A 19327-nucleotide genomic window follows, 5' to 3' on the forward strand; every position below is an offset into this window, starting at 1 on the left:
AGAGAAATTATTTGCAAATCATATATCTGGCAAGAGGTTAATATCCCAAATATATAAAGAACACATACAACTCAATAACAATAAAATCTGATTCAAACCTGAGCAGACTACCTGAACAGAAACTTTTCTAAAGAAGTGCTCAACATCAGGGAAAGGCAAATTGAAACCACAAGGAGATACCACCTTATACCTGTTAGAATGGCTATCGTCAAGAAGACAAGAGACAACAATGTTAGGGAGAATATGAAGGGAAAGGAAGCCTTATGCACTGTTGGTAGGAATGTAAGTTGGTGAAGCCATTATGGAAAATAGTATGGAGGTTCCTCAAAAAACTAAAAATACAGGGGCGCCTGGGGTGGGGGGCGGTGGTCAGTCGGTTGAGAGTCCAATTCTTGATTTCGACTCAGGACATGATTGCAGGGTCATGGGATCAAGCCCTGCACTGAGCATCAAGCCTGCTTGGGAATCTCTCTCTCTCTCTCTCTCTCCCCCTCTCCCTCCCCCTCTCCCTCTCCCTCTCCCTCTCCCTCTCCCTCTCCACCACTTGTACACGTACTCTCTCTTCCTCTCTTTCTCTGTAAATTAAAAAAAAGATTTAAAAAAATAAATGTAAATACAACCACCATATGATCCAGCAATCTCACTTCTGGGTATAAACCCAAAGGAAGTGAAATCAGGATCTTGAAGAGATCTCTGCACCCCATGTTTTTTCACAATTATTCACAATAGCCAGGATGTGGAAACAACCCAAATATCATTCACCCAATAGATAAAGAAGATGTAGGGTGAGTGTGTGTGTGTGTGTGTGAATATTTTTATATTCCATTGTGTGTATGTGTGTGCATAGGCATGTGTGTAAACATGGAATATTTTTCAGCCACAAGAAAGAAGGAAGTCCTGCCCTTTGTGACAACGTGGATGGACCTTGAAGGCATTATGCTCAGTGAAAGAAACCAGACAGAGAAAGAAATATTGTATGATCTCATTTATATGCAGAATCTAAAAAATCCAAACTTATAGAAACAGAAAGGAAAATGGTGGTTGTTGGGGGTGGGGAGAAGGGGGAGATGTTGGTCAGGGGGTGAAAACCTCCAGTTTTTACCCAGAACAAACAAGTTCTGGGGATCTAATGCACAGCCCTGGGATTATAGATAACAATACCATACTATATACTTGAAAGTTGCTAAGAGAGGAGATCTTTTTTTTTTTAATTTTTTTTTTCAACGTTTATTTTTGGGACAGAGAGAGACAGAGCATGAACGGGGGAGGGGCAGAGAGAGAGGGAGACACAGAATCGGAAACAGGCTCCAGGCTCTGAGCCATCAGCCCAGAGCCCGACGTGGGGCTCGAACTCACGGACCACGAGATCGTGACCTGGCTGAAGTCGGATGCTTAACCGACTGCGCCACCCAGGCGCCCCACTAAGAGAGGAGATCTTGAATGTTCTCACCACACAAAAAGAAATGGTAGTTGTGTGATGCAGTGAGGGTATGCTAAGGTTACCGTGGTAATCGCATTGCAACATTTAAGTACATCCAATCAAAGGTGTTGTGCATTTTACACTTATACCATGTTGTATGTTAATGATATTCCAATAAATCCAGGAAAAAATAGTAACCTGGTTGAAACCTCACCCTGGAGCAGGGTTTTTTTTCTTAGATTGCCAACAGCAATTAACCAAAACTCTTCTGACCTCTGGACTTCTAACATGTCTTCTACCCCCCTTTGCCACATGATCTGTTTATCCATTCACTCTGAAAACAAAACAGGAGAACCCACTGTCTGTATGCCAGGCACTGTATTGGGTTCTGTAGCTTTGAAAAAATGGAGATGCTGACTTGAGTCCCTGCCCACAAGGAGGTGGCAGAGGAGGCCAACCTGTGACCAGAGACCTGCCCGGTGACAGAAGAACACAGTACGAGAGCCAGACGCGTGCCCTGGATGTAAAGGGAAACCACAGCTGCCTGGAGCGTGTAAAACAGGTCAAGAGAGGGCCGTGGTGCTGAGCCTTGACTGTCGGAGCCGGTAAGTGAAGGAGGAGAGAGAACAAAGGGGCGAGGGAAGAAAGGGGCAGGGGCCAGGAGCGGCCCCCCCAAGCCAGGCTAAACAGAAGGAGCAGGGGGCGGGAGGCACTTTGGAGGTGAGTGGTGTTCCAAGAACAACAGGAAGATTGAGCTGGGTGGTCAGGGATGTTTCATGCCAATAAATAAGTTTGCATTTTACCCAGTAGGCAGCTGGAACCCCCCAAAGCAAGGAAAGGGCCACAGTCAGAGTTGTGTTCTCACAAAAGCATGGAGAACAGGTTGGGAGATCCAGGTGAGAGTCGGGGGGGGGGGGAGGCCACCTGCTTCCAGGTACAGATCAGGAGGGCTTCACACAGACCAATGGCTCTCTGCAGGAGGGCGTTTTTGCCCCCCAGGAGATAGAGGGGTACCTCGGAGATATCACGGGTTCCGTTCCAGACCACTGCAGAAAAGCTAATATTGCAATAAAGTGAGTCAAGGGAGGTGTTGGTTTCTCGGTGCACGGAAGGCACGTTTGCACCACACGTTTGCGGCGTGTGACGTGTGCCCCAGCACCGCGGCCAAAACGACAGTGGACACACCTCCGTGAAAAGCGACTTTATTGCTGAAACGTGCTAACCACCGTCTGAGCTTCCGGCGGGTCCTAATCCTCTTGCTGGAGGGGGTCCTGTCCGACGATGACGGCTGCTGACCGGGCAGGGTGGTGGGCGCTGAAGGCCGGGGTGGCTGTGCAGCGTCTGAAAATAAGACAGCGGGGACGTTGGCCGCACCGGGTGGCTCTTCCTCTCACGAACGATTTCTCTGTGGCGGGCGGTGCTGTTTGATGGCATTTTACCCAGAGAACTTTCCCCGAACCGGGGTCTGTCCTCTCAGCCCCCACCGCTGCTTCCCCGGCCAGGCTTCCAGAACGTTCCAAATCCCTTGTGACCGTGTCTTCGCGGCATCTCCACCGGGAGGAGATGCCACCTCAGGAAGCCGCTTTCTGTGCCCCTCCTCGTCCATCCAGGTTTCATCCTGAGATGGTGGCGACCCTGTCCCCTCTAAAGGCTCCACTTCTGATCCCAGTTCTCTTGCTGTTTCTACCGCGTCCGCAGTGACTTCCTCCACTGAGGTCCTGAACCCTCCACGTCCTCTCCAGGAGAGTTGGAATCACCTTCTTCCAAACTCTGGATTATGTTGATAATCTGATCTCTTCCTGTAATCACGAACGTTCTTCATGGCTTCTAGAACGATGAATCCTTCCCAGAAGGTTTTCAGTCGCCTTCAGATCCATCTGAGGAGTCCAAGTGTGGCTGGTGTGGCCTTCTGTCCAGACCCCTGCAACTCTCTCCACACGAGCAGGAGGCCTTGTTGCCTTCTTACCACCCATGTGTTCCCGGAGGAGCGCTTTTCATTTCCTTCCTGAGCGTTTCCTTCCACTTTCACAACTTGGCTCACTGATGCCCAAGACCTAGCTTCTGACCCACCTTGGTTTTCAAAATGCCTTCCACACTGAGCTCAGTCATGTCTAGGTTTTTTTCCCCCCTAATTGAATAAGAATTTTTTTTAATATGAAATTTATTGTCAAATTGGTTTCCATACAACACCCAGTGCTCACCCCAAAAGGTGCCCTCCTCAATGTCCATCACCCACCTTCCCCTCCCTCCTACCCCCCATCAACCCTCAGTTTATTCTCAGTTTTTAAGAGTCTCTTATGGTTGGCCTCCTTCCCTCTCTGTAACTTTTTTTCCCCATTCCCCTCCCCCATGGTCTTCTGTTAAGTTTCTCAGGATCCACATAAGAGTGAAGACATATAGTATCTGTCTTTCTCTTATGACTTATTTCACTTAGCCTACCACTTTCCCCTTCCATCGCAGAGTGGCTGCACCAGTTTGCATTCCCACCAACAGTGCAAGAGGGTTCCCGTTTCTCCACACCCTCGCCAGCATCTATAGTCTCCTGATTTGTTCATTTTAGCCACTCTGGCGTGAGGTGGTATCTCAGTGTGGTTTTGATCTGTATTTCCCTGATGAGGAGCGACATTGAACATTTTTCATGTGCCTGTTGGCCATCTGGGTGTCTTCTTTAGAAAAGTGTCTATTCATGTCTTCTGCCCATTTCTTCACTGGATTATTTGTTTTTCGGGTGTGGAGTTTGGTGAGTTCTTTATAGATTTTGGATACTAGCCCTTTGTCGGATATGTCATTTGCAAATATCTTTTCCCATTCCTTCAGTTGCCTTTTAGTTTTGTTGATTTTAAAGTGAGAAACATATGACCCTTCCTTTCACTCGCACACTTAGGGGCCACTGTGGGTGGTTAATTGGCCTCATTTCCATATTGTTGCATCTCAGGGACTAGGGGGGCCTGAGCAGAGGGAGATGGATGGGAGAAGGGACAGGTGGTGGAGCGGCCAGACCACCCGTGACGTGTAGCCATTAAATCCACCTTCTCATATGGGTGCAGTTTGAGATGCCCTGTAACAGTTACAGCAGTCACATCCAGGATCCCTAAACACCGATCACCAATAGCAAATACAATAATAATGAAAACATTTGAAATAATGTGAGAATGACCAAAATCTGACACAGAGACACGAAGTGAGCAAATGTTGGAAAAATGGCCCGACAGACTTGCCCAATGCAATGGTTGCCCCAAGCCTTCCATTTGTATAAAACGCAGTATCTGCATGGAGCAATATGGCGAAATACAAGAAAACAAATAGGCCTCTGCTTGTCAATGTCCCAAGACTTTTCTGGTTGTCACAACCGGGGCGGGGAGCGGGGGCGGTCGGCATCTAGTGAATAGAGGCCAGGATGCCGCTAAAGGTGTCATGGTGCATAGGACAGAATTCACAACACAGAATTGTCAGACTCAAAATATCAATAGTACCAGGGTCCCTCATGACCAATGACCCTGCATTCAGAAGGTGGTAGAATTTTCCCTTTGCAAACCAGCCTTCCCTAATCAGAGATACAGCTTATGATGTCCCTCATTAGCCCAGAGATCTAATCAAGGGATTCGGCTGCCCTCCCCTGCAGCCCCTCACCCTGCTCTGGGACCCCCAGTGGAGCTGGGGAGGCCCCTGTGAAGCTCTTTTTTTCCCACTCTCTAGATTATCTCCAATTATCTCTGGTGTGCTGTGACTTTCTAGAAACAGCGTCAAGATTTAGCAATGGGAAAACTGTGATCTCTGGCCTACCAACCCCGGACACTAGACCCATCTTCACATATTCCACTGCCCCTCCCCGCCAGAACAGGCCTGCTGCCCCCTACGTCATCCCCAAGGCCATCAGCTCTGCCCCTTTAAGAGAGGCAGGTGGCCCAGAACTTAAAGGACTCAGTCTTTGCCCAAGTGTTATCTGTAACAGTTGTCAATCATTAACCCCAAGAAGAGAGAGACTTATTTCAGAAACCAAGGTCACCCACAATGGGGAGGGACGAGAGCCAAACACAGAGCATGATGAGCTAGGGAAAAGAGCTGCTAACAAAGCAATGAGGCCGAATTCCAGAACTTCACACCTCAACTCCCCTGCCTAAGTCAAAAACAATGGCTTCACCCAGCACTCTGCCCAAGAAGTGTTCGTTTTGTCCCTGGTTCCTTGAGGTCGTTCCTAAAGACACCTCTGTCCCGCATGGTCTCCCCTGCATTCCCTCAGGCTTCTCCCACCCCCACATTTCCACAGGAGTGCACAACGTGGTCTCACCCTGTCCACGCCATCTGGGACATCTCCACCTCTGCCTTCCTGGGCACAGTGCCCCATTCCACCTAGAACCCCCACCCTGCTCAGGGTCCCAGGAGCACACTACATCTCAGCCCCAAGGCTCCGCTCCTCCCTGACCCCTGCCCAGGGCACCCTCCTCCTCCTCAGTCCCTCATACACCCCAAGACCCCACTCAGGCTCTTATCTGTGAGCCCTTGGGTCAGCAGCCCTGAGCTCAGGGCTCAGAATTCACTCGCCTGCCGTGGACTGGAATCTGAAAGGGGGGACATGTAAAGAGGTTGTGATGAATTGAATGATGTCCCCCAAATTTCATATCCTTCCTGGAACCTCAGACTGTGACCTTATTTGGAAATAGGGTCGCTACAGATGTAATCAGTGAAGATGAAGTAGGGCAGGCCCTGAATTAAGTAACTGGTGTCTTTATAAGAGGAGGGACCCAGAGACAGAGAACCACAGAAAACACCAGGTGACAATGGGGGCAGAGGTGGGCTGATGTGTCTACAAGCCAAGGAAGCAAGGGACACCAAGGGTTGGCTGTGACCCTAGAAGCTAGAAGAGGCCAGGAGGGACCTCCCCGAGGACCTTCAGAGGGAGCCTGTTCCTGCCAACACCTTCATCTCAGATTTTCAGGCTTCGAAACTGTACGGAAAAAGTGTTCTGTTGTTTTAAGCCCCGCAGTTAGTCGTGCTTGGCTGCCACGGCCCTGGGAATGTGGTGTGAAGGGGCCGGAGCCTAGACCGGGGGAGTCTTGCAGTCCGAGGGGCATCTCTTTCTAAACTCCGGCAGAACTCACCCTCGGGCATGGCTCATGTCACTTTTATTCTGTGCTACCTGTCCTGTGATTTACCTTTCTGTGTACACTTTGGGTTGGCCTTTACATGAAAAGGGAGATTCAGGCTTGTACGTCCCACCTCCCTGCCTGCCTACAAAACTACTCCTGTCCTCGTCCTTCATCCCCCAAGTGGGAGGCCTGCGATGCTTCCTGTCCCCTCTACCTGTCCTCTCTACCTTGTCCCCTTTACCTGTCCCCTCTACCCTGTCCTCTCTACCTGTCCTCTCCACCCTGTCCTCTCCACCCTGTCCTCTCTACCCTGTCCCCTCTACCTATCCTCTCTACCCTGTCCTCTCTATCCTGTCCCCTCTACCTGTCCTCTCCACCCTGTCCCCTCTACCTATCCTCTCTATCCTGTCTTCTCTACCTGTCCTCTCCACCCTGTCCCCTCTACCTATCCTCTCTATCCTGTCTTCTCTACCTGTCCTCTCCACCCTGTCCCCTCTACCCTGTCCTCTCTACCTGTCCTCTCCACCCTGTCCTCTCTACCCTGTCCTCTCCACCCTGTCCCCTCTACCCTGTCCCCTCTACCTGTCCCCTCTACCCTGTCCTCTCTACCTGTCCCCTCTACCTATCCTGTCTATCCTGTCCTCTCTACCTGTCCCCTCTACCTGTCCTCTCTACCCTGTCCTCTCTACCCTGTTCTCTCTACCTGTCCCCTCTACCTGTCCCCTCTACCCTGTCCTCTCTACCTGTCCTCTCCACCCTGTCCCCTCTACCTGTCCCCTCTACCTGTCCCCTCTACCCTGTCCTCTCTACCTGTCCTCTCCACCCTGTCCTCTCTACCTGTCCCCTCTACCTGTCCTCTCTACCCTGTCCTCTCTACCCTGTTCTCTCTACCTGTCCCCTCTACCTGTCCCCTCTACCCTGTCCTCTCTACCTGTCCTCTCCACCCTGTCCCCTCTACCCTGTCCCCTCTACCCTGTCCTCTCTACCTGTCCCCTCTACCTATCCTGTCTATCCTGTCCTCTCTACCTGTCCTCTCTACCCTGTCCCCTCTACCCTGTCCTCTCTACCTGTCCTCTCCACCCTGTCCCCTCTACCCTAGGATGATAACGTGCAGCCACTCGCCTTTCTTCTCAGACCCTTCTTTTATGTATTTACAAACATCCATTACAGAATTAAGCATGTACCCCAGTGCATAGACCTAATCATCACTGGCCATGCAAAGTCTCCCCTGTCTCTCTTATGTGTGTATGTATGTACATATGCATATATATGGGTGCATGGATGTGTCTGTACGCACATGTGTGTGTGTATATATGTGGGCATACATGTGCTTGTGTGTGTGTGCGCATGTGTGTGTGTGTCCCCACTCCACCTTCCCCAGGCAACATTTCCTGGGGAAGCGTCTATCCTTTTATTTGCATCTGTTCTTGAAAATATGTCAGTTGCTCTGTGTGCACGTGTTTTAATTTATGTAATGGTATTGTGCTCTATCATTCATCCTGTTTCTTCCTACGTTCTTCTTTCTTTAATGTTTATTTATTTTTGAGAGAGAGAGAGAGAGACCATGCGGGGCTCGAACCCATAAGCAGAACCGTGAGATCATGACCTAAGCTGAAGTCGGAAGCCTAACAGACTGAGCCACCCAGGTGCCCCTCCTCTTACATTCTTAAGACCCACCCCAGTGAGTGGCTGTGTGGACCACTCCGCTACTTCCACCAACTGCACGGTACCCCACGGTGCACACTGACCGCCTCTCGCTGGCTGCCTGTCCTGGTGATGGACACCCAGATGGCCTCCAGCTCCCATTTCCACCACAGTGTGTGTCTGAGTCCTACCTGGTGGATCTGTGGGCGAATCTGTGGCATGTGGGCCAGAAGTAGCATCCCTGAGTCCCGTAGGGTGTGCAACTATCTAGGTGCCCACATACTGGGCCGGCCCTCCTGAAGGCTCTATCATCCGCATGCCTCCCCACGGCCTCTGCTCAAGCTACCCGTTTCGCCACATCTCCACCACCTCGCTTTCTCATTTCTGCCAGCAACAAGCATGAAATGAGATCTTGTCGAATAATCACATCATTCTAATCCCCACCACATGGGAGCATCTCCTCGTGTCCCTGGACCATTTTGGTTTCCTCTTCTGTAAGTTGCCCCGAGGTTCCTTGCTTCCTCTTCCTGGCTTATTTGTAGGAGCTCCTAGATATAGTCCCTGTCACTTTGTTTTAAAAGCAGCTTTCTTGAGCTATTCACATACCATACAATCCACCGGTAAAGTTAATAATCAATGGATGTTAGTATGTTCACAGAAATGTGCAACATGTACCACTGTCAAGTTTAGAACATTGTCATCCACACACGAAGAAACTCCATATCCATTAGCTATCACTCCTACCCCGCTCCCCCGTCCTCAGCACTCACGAATTCTACTTTCTGCCTCTATAGATTAGCTTATTCTGGACATTTCATTTAAGTGGAAGCATATACTATGTAGTCTTCTTTAACTGGCTTCTTTCGTTTAGCATAATATTTTTTAAGATTCATCCATACTGTAGCATGTATCAGTATTTCACTCTTCTTTTCTTTTTTTTTTTAATGTTTTTATTCATTTTTGAGAGAAAGAGAGACAGAGCATGAGTGAAGAAGGGACAGAGAGAGAGACACACAGAATCCAAAGCAGGCCCCAGGATCAGAACTGTCAGCACAGAGCCCGATGTGGGGCTCGAACCCATGAAACGTGAGATCATGACCTAACTTCACCCTTTTTTTTTACGTTTATTTTTTGAGACAGAGAGAGACAGAGCATGAATGGGGGAGGGGCAGAGAGGGAGGGAGACACAGAATCAGAAGCAGGCTCCAGGCTCCGAGCCATCAGCCCAGAGCCCGACGCAGGGCTCGAACTCACGGACTGCAAGATCGTGACCGGAGCTGAAGTCAGACGCTTAACCGACTGAAGCACCCAGGCGCCCCACTTCACCCTTTTTTAATGCCAAATACCATTCCAGTGTTTATCCGTTCATCAGGTGACAAACCTTTGGGTTTTTTCTACCTTTTGGCTGCTAGGAGTAACTGTGCTATGAACATCTGTTACAAGTTTCTGTGTGGACATATGTTTTCATTTCTCTTGGGTATTTAGATGGTAGCTCTGTGTTTAACTGTTGGAGGAAGTGCCAACAATTTCCACAGTGGCTGCTCCATTTACATTCCCATCCGCAGTGCATGAGCGTTCTGATTTCTCCACATCCTCACCAACACTCGTTTTCTGGTTTTTGACTCCAGACAACCTGGTGGGTGTGAGGTCATAACTCATTATAATTTCGATTTGCATTTCCTTGATAGCTAATGATATGGGCATCTCTTCAAGTGCTTTTTGGTCATTTGTGTATCTTCTTTGGAGAAATATGTATTCATATCCTTTGCCCACTTTTTTCATTGAGTTGTCTTTTTCTTATTGAGTTGCAAGTCCTTTATCAGATATACAATTTGCAAATCGTTTTCTCATATTCTCTGGGTTGTCTTCACTTTCTTGATGGTGTCCCTTGAAATACAAAAGTTTATGATTTTGGTGAGGTCTGGTTTGTCTGTTTTTTCTTCGGTTGTTTCTGCTTTTGAGCCATGGCTAGGAATCCCTCCTAACTCAAAGTCAAGAAGATTTATTCTGGGGTACCTGGGTGGCTCAGTCAGTTAAGTGTCCAACTCTTGATTTCAGCTCAGATCATGATCTCACAGTCGTGCGACCAAACTCCACTCGGGACTCCACATTGAGCGTGGAGCCCACTTGGGATTCTCTCTTTTCCTCTCCCTCTGCCCCACCCCTGCTTGCTCTCGCTCTCTCTCAAAATAAACAATTTTTTTTTAAAGAACTCAAAAAATGAAGACTTATTCCTATGTTTTCTTCTAAGCGTTTTATAGTTTGGCTTTTACATGACGTCTTTGATCCATTTTGAGTTAATTTTTGTGTATAGTGTGAGCTAAGGGTCAAACTTCATTCTTTTATGTGTGGTCCCTCTCTGTTCTAATCTTTACAAGTATCTTTTCCTGATCTGTCCTCACCCCATTATCCTGGTTATGATGTCTTTTGTAGAACGGAAACAGACTGCACTTCTCAATGTCAAGTTGTTCCTATAACTCTCTTTGTCTCTTTTGGACATCCTCAAGTCTCCATGGTGTTGGTGAGCCCATAATGGAGACTAACCAACCCTCAATCCTTCAGACAATGAAGGAGAAAGGATGTAAGAGATGTCATTACATCAATCATTTTAACCTTTAAAGCTAATCCCTTTCCTTAGAGATACCAAAGGCCTTCCAGAATTGCAAACAAGTAACAGGTTGACTAATTGTTTTCTCCTTCCTTGATCTAGCTGCCAATAAATACCAAAATCACTTGCAATACAAGTAACAGGAAGATAATGATGAGAAATACAAAAGCCACATAAGAACAAAAGAACAGGAAGCCAACACGTAGTGATGGGGGGAATAATGACCTCTCCTTCCAAGCCGCACACTATTCCCGATTCTATTCTTTCCCTCTGACCAGGAGCTCTCTCCTTTGCCCACGTTCCCCTTACCATCAACCTGAGCTACACAGTGCTGCTCCCCTCCCCACTCCCAGGTTCCCCAGCCATCCTGACTGACCTTGTCCCCAGCCAGCTCCTCCCTCCTTTCCCCACAGAGATGGCTAGCAAGACCTTCTGACCAACTCAGGGGCTTCTCCCTCCCAAGCTATTCCATCTCTGGTTCCCTATTCTACATATGGGTCACATTGTCTGTTGTTGATGTTGGTGTCTCTACCAGCCCCTGCCTTTGTCCATGTAACTGTTTCGAGTGAGGCTGCTTACTTACTAGTAAACTTGCCCTGGTCTTTATCTCTGACCTCTGAAACTCGCCACCTACTTTTTTTTTAATTTTTTAAGTTTATTTATTGATTTTGACAGAGAACAGAGCCCACGAGCGGGGAAGGGGCAGAAGGTGGGGGGCAGAGAGAATCCCCAAGCAGGCTTTGTGTGCAGTTAGCACAGAGTTTGATGTGGGACTCAAACTCACAAACCATGAGATCATGACCCGAGCCAAAGTCAAAAGCTGATGCTTAACTGACTGAGCCACCTAGGCACCCCCAGAAACTCACCACCTACTTTAACAGATGACGGCATTGTGCGCGCAGCTCAAAATGGAGAAGATAGCATGCAAGTCTCATGGAAGGTCCCCTGAGGCAGGAGGAATGATAGGGAGACAGATCTAGGACCATGTGCTGTTTGGGAAAACAGAAGTGGACCCTGGTCACTACAGTGGTGAAGGACTGAGGAGGTTCCAGACGTGGGTCCTTGAAGGTGTAACAAGAGCTTTCCTGGCTGCAGCAGCCAGAGCCCCGTGCACGTCCTCACGTTGCTTTATGCCAACTGTGGAACCCCTGAGCTGCAGTTCCTCACCTTGGTCAGCCCATGCCTCGCCCTGTCCCTCCCTCCAGGGCGGGGTCCATGGAGCCATAAAGCTCAAGGAGTCAGAGGCAAAGGCTGGTAGCGGAGGCAAGCCCACAGGGGAACACACAGGTGCGTTCTGATGGGGGATGCAGGGGAAGGGGTGAAGGGGTGACTGGTGGGGATGGAAGCAGGGGGAGAAAGGTGTGGAGGGAGGGGGCGGGAGAAACACAGACACAAGGGGTGGGCGAGCCAGAATACAAGGGGAAAGAACCCAGAGGAAATGACTCCAGGGTGCAGCACACTCGTATGCAACATAAACCGCCGAGGGGTGAGATAGGAAAGGCACAGAGAGGGCATGGATGCTGTTCTCAGAGTGCTGGAGATGAGAAGTGGGGAAGAAGGGCATGCCTCACGTTTCCCGGCCTGGGCTCTCCCTGGCTACCAATTCTCCTTCCTCCTGGGGCCTCATTGCCATTGTCCACCTCACCGGCTGCCCGCTTGGATGTCAGAGTAGAAGATTGTACCAGGAAAGGTAAAAGCTAAAAGAACAGCCAAGCTCAGGTTGAAAGGACCACGGATCTCCTCCGCATCTTCCTCCTTAGCAAAGCAGAAAGAAATCTGGACCTAAGAGATTATTAAAAAAAAATAAGGGGGGGGGGGAGCCTGACCGAGAAGAGACATACGGAGGAACTTAAATGCTTATCACTAAGTGAAAGAAGCCGATCTGGAAAAGCTATGCAGTGTAGGGTTCCAGCTGCGTGACATCCCAGGGAAGGCAAAACTATGGAGACAATAAAAGGGTGGGTGGTGGCCACAGGTTTGAGGGAAGGGAGGGATGAACGGATGGAGCACAGAGGATTTTTTTAGGCCAGAAAAACTGCTCTGTACAATACTATAATGATGGATGCATGTCATGGCACATTTGCCAAACCCCGTAGAACGTACAACAGCAAGGGTGACCCCTAATGTCGACTGTGGACTTTGGGTGACCTTGGTGTGTCAGTGTGAGTTCATAGATGATAGCAAATGACCCACTTTAGAGAAGAACATTGTTCATTGGGAAGCTGCATATGAGTAGGGGTCAGAGGTACCCGGAAAATCTCTGTATCTTGTGCTCAATTTTGCTGTGATCCTAGAACTGCTCTAAAAAGTAAAATCTACTAAAAAAAAGGGGGGGTGGGGGGGTGAGCCTTGGCAAATTTAATAGCAGATCACATGCTCACCCCATGTCCTTTTGCTGGCTCTGGGTTCACCCAGCAGTCCCGAAGTCTCCTGTGAGTCCCTAGGGCCCTCCCACCAGGGCCAGGGGAGAAGATGAGAAACCCAGAGGGGGCTCTAGTGGCAGCCCTGGGGGTGGGAAAATGACGTGAAAAGGCCTGACACAGTCCCCCAAAATGGAAGGAGGAGAGGCATCTCCCTGAATGCCACTTGGGATGGCTCCACATTGCGTGGATGGTCTAGCAGCCGCAAGCTGAGGGCTCCACCAGAAGTGTCAAAACATTCTGGAGCAGGGCTGGCCACCCCGTCCGCACCCTCAGAGCCACAGGTCTACAGCCTAATCACAGTCGAATTACTTTACATTGCTTCCATTTTTACGTATGTTGGTATCACAGATCGTATCTTCATAGTTGACTTTAAAAAGAATAGTAGGGGCGCCTGGGTGGCTCAGTCAGTTTAGCGTCCGACTCTTGACTTCGGCTCAGCTCATGATCTCATGGTTCTTGAGTTTGAGCCCCGCATCAGGCTGTCAGCGCAGAGCCTGCTTGGGATTTTCTCTCTCTCTCTCTCTCTCTCTCTGCCCCTCCCTGATTCATGCGCTCTCTCTCTCTCTCCCTCTCTCTCTCAAAATGAATAAATATACTTAAAAAAAAATTAAAAAGAAGAGTAGCTAGCATTTCTTGGGTGCTTCCTAGAAGGTAGGCATAGTTCTAAACACGTTATCTTTATTGTCCAATTTGTTTCTTGCATCAGTTCTAGAGGTAGCTGTCGCAGTCATTATTTCCATTGTGTAGTTGAAAAAGTGGAGGCCTAGAGACCCTGAGCCACTTGCCCAAGGTCACACAGCTGGTCCTAGTGGTAACACGTACGAGGACCCGAGCACAAGCAGCCTGACCCTGGGGCTGACTCTTTGAACTTCTACACTAAATTTCAAAATGTATCTACATGAAAAATATCATATTGTATCAGAAATGTAGTTTTGCTGTCAATACCTAATGACACAACTAGCACTCAAGGTGGAGAGGTAAGAACCCAAAGTTCTGCCCGGCTGAGCAAATACACAGAAAAGGGCAAAATGAGTTCATTAGGGAAGAAAATGCACAGGACTCGCAGAGGCCTGCAGATGAGCAAGGAGAGGGCAGAATTACAACTGGTGGGAAGCACAGACCTGAGCAGCATCGGGGCCCCAGCTGCCATGGAGGCCTGGCTCCCACTGGAGTGGGTAGCGGAGGGGGCTGAGGCTGCAGGAAAACCACCCAGCCAAGGGACATCGCTGTGCAAGGCTCGTGGAAACTCACTTCCTCCCATAAAACAACTAAGTTAATCTCTGCTACTCCATTCCAGAGCCATGCAGCGAGAGACCCTGGCCCTTGGCTGGGCCATTGCCACCATCTTGGCGCTGCAGACAGTGGCCGCGACCAAGTGCACCCCACGGACCCTGCACCACAAGGCCAGGGTGTTCGAGGACCTGAGTGCCCAAGAGCTGAAGGCCGTGCGCAACTTCCTCTGGTCCCATAAGGAGCTGAGGTTGGAGCCTTCCCGAACACCAACCCTGGCCAAGAACTCCGTGTTCCTCATTGAGATGCTGCTGCCCAAGAAGCAACACGTACTGAAATTTCTGGACAAAGGTGGAAGGCCTCCCGTGCGGGAGGCACGTGCCGTCATCTTCTTCGGAGCCCAGGAGCACCCCAACATCACCGAGTTCGCTGTGGGGCCCCTGCCATGGCCCTACTACATGAGAGAGCTGCCCCCCAAGCCTGGGCACCAGGCCACCTGGGCCTCCAGGCCCATCTCCTCGGAGGAGTATGCCCTCCTGGGCCACGCCCTGAAAAAGGCCACGAAGCCCCTGCACCAGTTTCTTCTCGATACCACAGGCTTCTCCTACCAAGATTGTCACTCCCGATGCCTGACTTTCACAGACGTGGCGCCTCGGGGCCTGGCCTCCGGCGAGCGCCGCTCTTGGTTTATCTTGCAGCGCTTTGTAGAAGGCTACTTCTTGCACCCCACTGGGCTGGAGCTCCTCCTGGATCACAGAAGCACCGACGCCCGAAACTGGACGGTGGAGCGGGTCTGGTACAATGGGAAGTTCTACCGGAGCCCGGAAGAGCTGGCGCGGAAGTACGAGGACAGAGAGGTAGACGTGGTGGTTCTGGAGGACCCATCGCCCAAGGGCAAGAGTGAAAAGAGCACGGAGGAACCACCCCTCTTCTCCTCCTACAAGCCACGTGGGGACTTCCCCACCCCCATCAATGTGACTGGCCCCCGCCTGGTCCAGCCCCAAGGTCCCCGCTACCGGCTGGAGGGCAACACCGTGCTCTACGGCGGCTGGAGCTTCTCCTTCAGGCTGCGTTCCTCCTCGGGGCTACAGGTCCTGAACGTGCACTTCGGGTGCGAGCGTGTAGCCTATGAGGTGAGCGTGCAGGAGGCGGTGGCGCTGTATGGAGGACACACGCCTGCGGGCATGCAGACCAAGTACATCGATGTGGGCTGGGGCTTGGGCAGCGTCACTCATGAGCTAGCCCCTGGCATCGACTGCCCGGACACAGCCACCTTCCTAGATGCCCTCCACTACTACGATGCCGATGACCCGGTGCGCTACCCCCGAGCCCTCTGTGTCTTTGAGATGCCCACGGGAGTGCCCCTCAGGCGACACTTCAATTCCAACTTCAGCGGCGGCTTCAACTTCTATGCAGGCCTGCAGGGCCAGGTGCTGGTGCTACGAACAACGTCAACAGTCTACAACTATGACTACATCTGGGACTTCATCTTCTACCCCAACGGGGTGATGGAGGCCAAGATGCATGCCACCGGCTACGTCCACGCCACCTTCTATACCCCAGAGGGGCTGCGCCATGGGACTCGCTTGCACACACACCTGCTTGGCAACATTCACACTCACTTAGTGCATTACCGCGTCGACCTGGATGTGGCAGGTAGGACTTGGGCTCTGGAAAGACCCTCCCACCAAACACTTGCATCATAAAATCAGGAGCCTTTGCTAGAAATCTGTGAGCCCCTGAAAAGCAGTGAATGTGACACCCTGCCCTTCCCCGGCAGGGGGGCTGCATTGGCCCCCCCCCGCAAGGGGATGGATTAGGCAGAAAGGTGCACTTGCAGAGGGTTACAGTGGAGACATCGCCTTGGAGTATAGGAAATGTCGCTGCCCAGCACCCTAAGATGTCATCCACAATACTCCTTGTCTCCTGGATTGATGATGTCCCCATAGAATATGGCAGGGGCATCATGACAGACTTGGCTTGACCTCAAATCACTATCAGAACAGGCCTGACTCGGAGTCTTCTCCTCGTTCCTCCACGGTTTCTTGGTTTTAATCCCTTCCTCTTACCCTTACAGCAAGCTCGGTGTGCATCCCCGAGATCCTCTGTGCTCCTCTCCTGGTGGTTTGCTCTCAGAGGGCGTCTGGGATGGGGATCCGAGCACAGAATGAGGATATTTCAGGTCAGGGGGCTTGGTTCTCATCCTCCTTCTTCCTGCACACCTGTAGGCACCAAAAATAGCTTCCAGACCCTGCAGATGAAGCTAGAAAATATCACCAATCCCTGGAGCCCCAGACACCAGCTGGTGCAGCCGACCCTGGAGCAGACAAGTTACCACCGGGAGCGCCAGGCGGCCTTTCGCTTCAGACAGCCTCTGCCCAAGTACCTGCTCTTTGCCAGTCCCAGGGAGAACCGCTGGGGCCATAAGCGCAGCTACCGACTTCAGATCCACTCCATGGCCGACCAGGTGCTGCCCCTGGGTTGGCAGGAGGAGCAGGCTATCACCTGGGCCAGGTAAGGGAGGCTTGGGAGGCAGAGAAGGGCCCCAGGTTCCTCTCAGTGTTCAAATGTCTGTGTGCAACCATGTTTCTATCTATGAGATTCTGAGTCCTCTTGGTGGTGTCTCTGGACCTGCGAGCATGTGTGTGTCTGGGGCTCTGTGTTTGGGGAGGGGGGAGGGGTGGAGGGCCCTGCCAAGCACCAGAGCCTCGGTTGACGGTCGGTCAGTCTGGCTGACGCCCCGGAGATGATCTCACACTTGGGGGAAGGCAGTAACTTTCCGCCATCATTCGGAAGGGCTGGGAGGTTCCCTGGCCCCCAAAGCCACCTGGTGTCTCTTCTGGGCAGGTACCCCCTGGCCGTGACCAAGTACCGAGAATCAGAAATGTGCAGCAGCAGCATCTATAACCAGAATGACCCCTGGGACCCACCTGTGGTCTTTGAGGAGTTTCTTAAAAACAATGAGAACATCGAAAATGAGGTACTGGCCCCGCCTTCCCCAAGCCCTAGCCCGAGACCAGATCTGTGCCCGGTTCCGAGATGGACGGCAGCCACTCGCTGTGTGGCGGGCAAGCTCAGTGGTCTGCCCCTTAAAAATGGGGTCTGAGTGGGGCGCCTGGGTGGCTCAGTCGGTTGAGCTTCCGACTTCGGCTCAGGTCATGATCTCACAGCTCGTGGGTTCAAGCCCCGCATCAGGCTCTGTGCTGGCAGCTCAGAGCCTGGAGCCTGCTTCAGATTCTGTGTCTCCTCTCTCTGACCCTCCCCCACTCACACTTTGTCTCACTCTGTTTCTCAAAAACAAATAAATGTAAAAAAAATTTTTTTAATGGGGTCTGAGGGGGCTGCCCACCCCTCTCCTCTCTGAGCTTCCCCTGCCCTGCCCACCCCTCTTTCCCACAGGACTTGGTGGCCTGGGTCACAGTGGGCTTCCTGCACATCCCCCACTCAGAGGACATCCCTAACACTGCCACACCAGGGAACTCTGTGGGCTTCCTGCTCCGGCCTTTCAACTTCTTCGATGAGGACCCATCCCTGGCGTCCAGAGACCCCGTGATCGTGTGGCCGCGGGACGGTGGCCCCAACTACGTCCAGCGCTGGATCCCTGAGGAGGAGGGGGACTGCTTAATGCCTGACCCTTTTAGTTATAATGGGACTTACAGGTCTGTGTGAAGGACCCCCAGCTAACCCCACCTAGAAGCCCAAGTGCCCCCCAGGGACAGGCAACAAACCCCTCAGGCTCCACTCCTTGTGCTGCTTCTTGTGGGAGGCACAGGGGGCGAGGCCACGCAGTAGGTCATGCATGTGAGATACACTCAGATGAGAAAGCAAGTGGCCTTGACCTCCCTTCACCTTGGTCCACTCCACCCCAGAAAAGACCTCTATTACTAGGGCAAATGGCACTCACCGAAATACTAGATTTACCTAGCAGATTGGCTTTAAAAAATAGACCGACAGCTGCGTCTTGGGAGTCTGCCGGGGCCTGTGGGATGTCGCTGATGGGCATGCAAAGTGATTCAGCCAAGGAAGACACTGCAGAAAGCACCTTTACCCCGTGACACACTGATCCAACTCCTAGGGCTTTAACGCAGAGATCTAGCTACCAACACGGGGAAAACATGCGCATGTGTGATTCACTACGGTAGCGTCCGTGATAGCCAAGTCTGGAAGCAACCCAAATATCCATCTACTAGTGAGATCCTGCAGGTCTGAATAAACAATGCTGCATCCACACAACGCAATTCCAGGTGATTGTGAAAGAAATTGTATGGGCGAGGACATTCTCTGCACTGGTGGAGAAAGGTCTTCGGGGTCTATATATGCCCTAGAAAGACAGGCAGGAAGATACTAATGAAATTGGTTGCCTGTCACACACAATTAGTGTGTAACAAAATACCACGGGCTGGGTGCCTTATAAACAGCAGAAGTTTATGGCTCGCAGTTCTGGAGGCTGAAGTCCAAGATCAGGGAGCCAACGTGGGCAGGGGGAGGGCCCTGCTCTGGGTTGCAGACCTGATTTCTGGATGTATCCTCACTCAGAGGAAGAGGGAGGGGGGTGTAAGGGTGGAGCAGAGGGAAGGATGGGGAGGGCGGGGCAATGGAGGGGCAGGTCAGTTTCTGGGTTCCTCCAGGCCCGGCCCACCCTAGGGAGAGCAATAATCACCCACACAGCCACTGCCAGGGTGCCTTCTCTCCAGTGCTGACTTCTTGTTGTTGTTTTCAATGTTTATTTATTTTTGAGAGAGACAGAGACAGAGACAGAGAGACAGAGTGCAAGTGGGGAAGGGGCAGAGAGAGAGAAGGAGACAGAATCTGAAGCACACTCCAGGCTCTGAGCTGTCATCACAGAGCCCGACGTGGGGCTTGAATCCACAACCCGCGAGATTATGACCTGAGCCAAAGTCGGATGCTTCACCAA

At 51.1% G+C, this 19327-nt stretch overlaps 1 protein-coding gene across 1 annotated transcript; it reads left to right on the forward strand.

Moving 5' to 3' along the window:
- The first annotated feature begins 1735 nt into the window (after window positions 1-1735).
- AOC1 (amine oxidase copper containing 1) lies at window positions 1736-18642 on the forward strand. Its single transcript, XM_019826009.3, has 5 exons — window positions 1736-2025; window positions 14480-16068; window positions 16641-16926; window positions 17260-17392; window positions 17812-18642. Exons 2-5 carry the CDS (start codon window positions 14484-14486, stop codon window positions 18079-18081), a joined length of 2274 nt encoding a protein of 757 aa, XP_019681568.1. The 5' UTR covers window positions 1736-2025; window positions 14480-14483; the 3' UTR covers window positions 18082-18642.
- The last annotated feature ends 685 nt before the right edge of the window (window positions 18643-19327 follow it).

Source organism: Felis catus, chromosome A2 (genome assembly GCF_018350175.1).
Source record: "Felis catus isolate Fca126 chromosome A2, F.catus_Fca126_mat1.0, whole genome shotgun sequence".
Lineage (NCBI taxonomy): Eukaryota > Metazoa > Chordata > Mammalia > Carnivora > Felidae > Felis > Felis catus.

Bases quoted from the DNA above. Each gene is read 5' to 3' on its own strand.
- AOC1 (XM_019826009.3), top strand. From the start codon at position 14,484: ATGCAGCGAGAGACCCTGGCCCTTGGCTGGGCCATTGCCACCATCTTG. The intron at 16,069-16,640 runs GTAGGACTTGGG...GCACACCTGTAG, and splicing joins CGTCGACCTGGATGTGGCAG to GCACCAAAAATAGCTTCCAG. The intron at 16,927-17,259 runs GTAAGGGAGGCT...TCTTCTGGGCAG, and splicing joins CAGGCTATCACCTGGGCCAG to GTACCCCCTGGCCGTGACCA.